The sequence below is a fragment of the Diadema antillarum genome, unplaced genomic scaffold (assembly GCF_040938485.1).
Source record: "Diadema antillarum isolate AM-2024a unplaced genomic scaffold, OU_Dant_1.0 seq00000510_RagTag, whole genome shotgun sequence".
NCBI classification, from domain to species: domain Eukaryota; kingdom Metazoa; phylum Echinodermata; class Echinoidea; order Diadematoida; family Diadematidae; genus Diadema; species Diadema antillarum.
This window is the reverse complement of record NW_027271464.1, coordinates 260,796-267,952: the sequence shown is the minus strand read 5'-3', so window position 1 is coordinate 267,952 and position 7,157 is coordinate 260,796. Positions and strand designations below refer to the sequence as shown.

The 7,157-nt window shown below is 46.7% G+C and overlaps 1 protein-coding gene across 1 annotated transcript; it reads right to left on the bottom strand.

Annotated features, from left to right (window-relative positions):
- Nucleotides 1-484: 484 nt before the first annotated feature.
- Nucleotides 485-6,313, bottom strand: LOC139734102 (uncharacterized). The gene has a single exon (XM_071644916.1). It carries the CDS (start codon nucleotides 6,311-6,313, stop codon nucleotides 485-487), a length of 5,829 nt encoding a protein of 1,942 aa, XP_071501017.1.
- Nucleotides 6,314-7,157: the final 844 nt, after the last annotated feature.

Here is a 7,157-nt window from a genome sequence, read left to right as displayed (position 1 = left end):
CCTTTGATCAGCCACATCTCAAATATATAGAAATTTGGACAGAGTTATAACTTACCGACTGTTATCCGTCCCTGACTTCACAGACTTTTTCACTACACATCTCTGCTGGGGTGCAAGTGGTCCTTGCCTCACAAGGATGATGTGCCAACTGCTGGTGTGGCACAATGTTACCCCTCTCCTCAGAGGGATTATCTAAGGGATTTGGGGGTGCCATACCTATTTAAACACAGTACTTTTCTTGAGGGCGACCAAGGGGTGGGACCCCTATTTGGTAACTGATTTACATGGAAATAATATTTCCTGCCGCCACATACCGGCCCCAATGAGCCTACTACAGAGGGGTCATTTTCAATATTACTTAGGAGCGGCATTTTAACAATCATTCATACTTAAATGATAACAATACCTCAGGTTGAACACGATCGATAAACAATATACTACACTCATGTTCAACTGAGATCTCAAATAACAACCTGATGTAGATTTATTTCCCATCTACAGCTTCTAGCAGGCAAAGCTTGGAGATTGGTCTTTTTAGGAATCTAGATCCAACCTTGATTTCCACCTGGCGGACTAACCCGTCCTTCCCTGGGTACACCTCGACTACCTTCCCAAGCGGCCACTGTCCCCTCGGAGCATGGTCATCTCCCACGAGGACTAAGTCATTTATGGCCAAATTCCTACGTGGAGTCAGCCATTTCTGTCTTCCTTGGAGCAAAGGCAAGTACTCTGCTTGCCATCTCCGCCAAAAGACCGACGCCAAGTACTGAACTTGTTTCCACCTGCGCCTACCGTAACAATCATCCTTATCAAACTTGCCAGGTGAAAGACTGGGACTCTGCCTCATTAACAACAAGTGATTGGGAGTCAGGGGTTCGTTGTCCTGCGGATCCATACTCAACTGAGTGAGGGGGCGTGAATTCAGAATGCCTTCAACTTCTACCAACACAGTAGACAAGACTTCGTCATTCACTGTCTGTTGACCAAGGAGACTGCCGAGAATTTTCCGAATCGACCTCACCATTCTCTCCCACACCCCACCCATGTGACTTGCCGTTGGGGTGTTGAAAGTCCAGCTTATACCTTGATCGAGAAGGTAGTTATTCACCTTGAATTGATTGAGTGCCTGTAGGCTCTCTCGCAACTCGCGCTCTGCGCCTCTGAAATTCGTCCCGTTATCACTCACAATTCTCTCTGGCTTGCCCCTCCTGGCGATGAATCGTCGCAGTGCATTGATGAAGGAATCTGTGTCAAGTGAATGAGCAACCTCAATATGAACAGCTCTGCTGTTCATACAGGTGAACAAACAACCATACCTTTTCACCCTGCTACGGCCTTGTTTGACCAGAATCGGCCCGAAGTAGTCAACTCCAACATACGAAAAGGGAGGCTTGTCTGGCGTGACTCTGTGCGATGGGAGCTCTGCCATCATTTGTTCCGCTCTCGGTGCATTTCTCCTCTTGCACCTGAAACACTTCCCTACTACCTTCCTTACTGCTACACCTCCTTTCATCACCCAGTACTTTGTTCTTAGGGACGACCATGTCAAACCGGACCCAGAGTGTCCTACCAAATGATGGTGGTGCGTGATGAGGAGTCTTGTAACATGATGTTCATGAGGCAAGATAATTGGATGTTTCGCATCATAATCTAGGGGAGAATTACCGAGCCTGCCACCGATTCGAAGGATACCGTTAACTACAACTGGATTGAGCTTTTTCAACGCACAGCCCTTCAGTTCTTCGCCATCAAGATTATCACCAAACGCACCTCTTTGCACAATTTTGATGACTTCTTCCTCAGATTGCATCAGCTCTTTTGCTGACAAGGAAGACCTCAGCTCTCCAATCTGCTCGCCCTTAGCTTTGGCAAGAAGCCACCTCTTGTAGCGGAGAAGCCATGTCACAACCCGCTTCAATTTATTCCATGAGGAATATCGACCAAGGAGATCTTGCATGGTACCTCTGAGTGAAGTAGCAAACACGAAGATTTCCTTCTTCACTTCAGAATCATCTCGTGCAAGCTCTAGCACTTTTGGAGGCGCAGGCCAGAACTTCTCTTCCTTCTTGAGGAAGTCTGGTCCTGTGATCCACCGTTGATTGCTGAGAAGCTCTGATGCTCTCAGACCTCGAGATCCGTCATCTGCCGGATTCGATTTCGTGTCAACGTGCCTCCATTGCTTAGGTGTTGATGCATTGTGAATCTGTGCGACTCTGTTGGCGACGAATGTCTTAAACCGTCTGCTTTCGCTGCGTATGTACTGCAGCACGGCCGTAGAGTCAGTCCAAAAGACAGTCTCGTCGATTTTGATTTCGAGTTCCCCCTTAATGCATTGGTCCATAGTCACTGCAAGGACGGCAGCCATCAGCTCCAGTCTTGGAATCGACACCACCTTCATGGGAGCTAGTCTTGCCTTCCCTAGAACAAACGCACAATGTACTTCGCCTGATTTGCCTGTCAGGCGCAAGTAGGACACCGCCGCGTATCCAACTTCAGACGCATCACAGAAGTGATGGAGTTGAGCGGAATCAATTTCCTGAAATCCCTCAGGCTTTAGACACCTTCTTATATGAACTTGTGTCAGCAAGGGTAAGTCACTCAACCACTCACGCCATTGTTCACCTTCCTCCTGGGAAACCTTTGCATCCCAACTCAAATCTCGCCTGCATAGGTTCTGAAGGAGTATTTTTGCCGGAAGTACGAATGGAGCCAGAAAACCCAAAGGATCGTAGAGAGAACTTGCAACAGACAAGATCCCACGTCTTGTCACCGGCTTGTCCTTTACCTGAACCTCAAACTTGAATGAGTCTGTTTGCACATCCCACAATATGCCTAATGTGCGCTCTACAGGCATCTCTTCCAAGTCTAGACTCAAGACTGAAGCTGCCCTATCAGCCTCTGGAATTGTGGTCAACACGTCACGATCATTGTTAATCCACTTTCTCAAGTGGAATACACCCTTGGCAAGCAAACTTCTCAATCCTTGCACAAGACTCACGGCTGCCTCCTTCGAGTTGACAGATTTCAGGCAATCATCGACATAGAAGTTTCTCTGAACAGTATTGATTACCTCTTCATTGTAATCACCCTTGTTATCAGCAGCAGTCTTTCTCAACGCGAAGCCAGCACAGCTTGGTGACGATGTCGCACCAAAGGTGTGCACAGTCATGCGATACTCCTGGGGATCCTGTCGTAGATAACCGTCTGTCCACCACAGAAATTGAAGGGCATTGCCCTGATGAAACATGGATTCTATGTCACCCATGACAGCGACGTGATCCTGCCGAAATCTCATCAAAACACCTGCAAGATTGTTAGTTAAGTCTGGACCTTGTACCAACTGCTCATTGAGAGATGTACCACCAAACTGAGCCGCACAATCAAACACTACTCTAGCCTTACCCGGCTTGTGTGGGTGGAAAACTGGATGGTGTGGAAGATACCACACCACATCCTCTGCCTCTACTTCAGACTCTGGTGATGTTGCCTCAGTCTCAACAATCTCAGCGTAACCCTTGTCTATGTACTCTGACATAGTAGATGTGTATTTCTCACGGAGGACATCATCTCTCTCAAGCTTCCTCTTGAGATACCTGAGTCTAGCCTCTGCAAGGCCCCTGTTGTTCGGAAGACTCGGAGGACAAGATCGCCATGGCAAACCAATCTCATAGTGACCATCACTGAGCATGGCACTATTCTGCATCATGGAGAGAGCTCTCTTATCTTCTACAGAGTCACCCACCTTATTGTCTAGAAGATATGCACCATGGTCTGCCTCCCAAAACTGCTTGAGTTGATTTTGCAGTGGGTCTGGCTGCAGCTGAGTGAAATTTACGCTCACATGTTGTGATCTCTGCTGAGAAGATGTTGGCCCAAAGAGAGTCCAACCAAGTGGAGTACGAACGGCATACGGCTCTTTCCTTTCTCCGCGCCTCTGCTCCAGTACCCAGAATGCTTCCGGAGTATCTGCTCCTATCAGAATCTGCACCTGTTTTCTCTCGATTGATGGCAAGTGTAAGTCTTCAAGATGTGGCCACTGCTTCACATCTTGACTACATGGGAATGAGGAGGTGGATATGGGAAGGCAATCAACAGTCCATACATGAGGTAAGTTAATAACATCATCCTCGTCAACACCATTTACAGAGAGACTTACTTCCATCCCTTTCTTTGACGAAGCCTGCTGATTGACTGTAGTTAACTGAAAATCTACTTCCTTCCCAGCTAACCCTAACTCATCTGCTAGACCTTTGCTACATAGCGTGACGTCACTTCCCTCATCTAGCAATGCCCACGTTGTTGCGCTTCGCCCATTACCTTCTACCCTAACAGGCACTACTCGCAAACGTACGTTCTGTCTGAAAGCATGAGCGCTGTATGTCTGACCACCCCTGTTCCCTACTTCATCAGTAGCAACTGGACCATCCTGATTCTGAACACCCTGATTGGCATGAGCAGCGTTTTGAGGCTCAATTACATTCTGCCTGTTAGCCTGACTTTGTCTCATTTCTCTATCAGGAGGATGAAGCAGTGAGATATGCCTTTTTCTACATCCCTTGATCTGGCATGCTGGCTTTGCGAGACAGCCGACGGCCATGTGCATTGGCTGCATGCAGTTATCACACAACTTTGCCTGTCTCGTAAATGCCTTCCTTTCTTCAAAGGACTTCTTCTTGAACACTGGGCAGAATAGTATGTCATGACTGCCCTGGCAACACTGACATTTTCTCTCAAATTTCTTTTCACTGCTAGCCGAGGATGGAGGTGTAAATTTGCTACCAGATCCCTGTGTAGCAAATGACATCATCTCGTTGCTCGCCTTTGGTTTTGGAGATTTGATGTTTGCATTTGGCTTTAATGCCTTTCCAATATTTTGACCGAACATATTGGTGGCGAGCTTTGCAGACTCCTCTACAAATGCAGTCATGACTTCAAAGTTGGGAACAACCCCCTTGCACATCATTGAGTGCGCCCTCTTTGCCCACTCTGCTTGAAGATGTAGTGGGAGCAACTGTTGGATACTTAAAAGGTTATCTGAGCTATTCATGTCAGCCCCATACCCCCTTTGAGACAACACCATGTGACACCGTTTCATGTCACGTCCCAAATCCCACAATGCATCACCGTCATTAGGTCTGATTTGTTGCCGAGACAGCACCTTTTTCATGTGGGCGTGGCTCACTTGGTACGACTGCCCAAACTGATCTGCTAGTATCTCCCTAGCCTTTTGGTACCCTTCCTTATCCAAGAAAGTACAGTTTTCAATACTCTCCTTGGCCTTTCCTCTACAGTACTGAATCAAATATGTCAACTTGACTCTCTCATCACTCGTTTTGGAGGCTACGGTAGTCTCAAACTGATTGATAAATCCCCAGTACTCTAGTGGATTACCGTCAAACACTGCTATTTCTGGTTTAGGCATGTTTAAAGCCAAATCAATTGCCTGGAACATTTGATTTACGGGAGCGATCCCGGCCCCAGTTACATCATCATTTCTCTCTTTCTGAAACCATTCAGGAGCACTGGGATTCAAGTCAGAGCTATCTCTGACTTTGTTAGCATTCTCAGGATTAGATGTTTCCCTATCGTGACTAACTGTCTCCCTCTTTACATCATGACCCCCTGATTGGCCTACCTTTACTTCCCTCACAGGGCTACTATGAGACATGTCATATTTAAATTGTACTGAGTCCACCTGAGGTGCGTCGTCATCACTCTCCTCCTCGAGGATCTGCAGCTCCACCTCGGCAGCCTCTATTTCGTTGTCAGCCTCCATCGCCGCTATCTCTTGCTGAAGTTTAAGCTCCTGTTCCCTCAGCTGTTGAGCTCGCTGAAGCTGCTCTCTCTTCAGTCGTGCTACAGCTGCCTTGGCCCTAGCTTCCCTCAGCCTTGCCGACGATGAACTGGAGTTCGACCTCTTCGATGACCTGATGCTCGATGACGTCGATGAGCGGACCGATGTCGCAGATGAATGGACCGATGCCCTGTCGTCATCCTTATCAGCACTTCGATGTCCTGCCGCCTTCTCCAGCCAGCCTTGTAGCCTAGTGTTGAACTCTTCTTTATTGTTGACGCTGGCATTGAACTTTGCTTCTGCGGCTTCTGCTTCAGCTCCAGACAGTGTGCTACGATATTGGCGGTACTTTTCTTCATACTGCACAAATACCCCTATCAACTTCTGGTACTTTTCATTCACCGCATCTTTATTTCCAAAGTCAGCCATCAACACTTCGAGCTCCTTGTATAGCCTCGACAGCCATCCCTGGTGTGCTGACCATGACTGTTTCAGCGATTGAGTTGCCGCATCATCCATCTCGTAGTCGTAAACAGCTAGTCGTGAACTTATTCTATGTAGCGTTATCTCGCACTCAAGCGAGCCTTCTACACAGAAGTGGTTAAGATTCAGTCCAAACGCACGCGTGCACCAATCAGACTCTCCACTCGACGAGCCCAATGATCACAGGCACCAATTTCTTTACTATTCAAACACTAATAGCATCTTTATTGGCGTTCTTCTTTAGCAGCGTCGAGCTGGCATGTGTAAGCATCGGCTGCACATAAGCGTGGTTCACTGCAAGTGAACAGAAAAAATACAATACAAATACATAATAACGTCTGCATTCTTTGTACTTTGTTGCAATTCTTTGTTTCTTCTTCAATTCAACTAATTCTGTTACCTTATTCAACAGTAAACATACAATTTGTACAGTATATACATAGCCTATTAAAATACTCCTGGCTCAACTGAGTCAGTATATTCTTTCACTAACATCCCAAACCTGCAAGCTTCTTCCAGCATTGCATAAAACTTCCACAGTACACTACATTTAGTGCAATAAAGAAGGAAATGGAGGATTAATTGGAAGAGAGAGAGAGAGAGAGAGAAGGCTGAAGCAAGGTACAGAACATAAGAGGAGCGGTAAATCTTTGATAAAACAAAGAGCCTGTTCGTTCAGACCTCTTTTCGTAGTGAGCTAATCCCTTCCTGCTCTGCTACAAACCCAAACATTGGAAGAGGCACATACAATCAAGATGCTCCTAAACAACTTCTGTAGGAGGTGCACTATTCTACATCACAGACCCGTAACACGATAGGAAGGTAAAATTCGCCTTTTTCTTCACTACATCTGAGCTTATATGCTCATAGAAAATATACA

What these genes read in the sequence shown, in the direction of transcription:
- LOC139734102 (XM_071644916.1), bottom strand. Translation starts at nt 6,313, where the DNA reads ATGGATGATGCGGCAACTCAATCGCTGAAACAGTCATGGTCAGCACAC.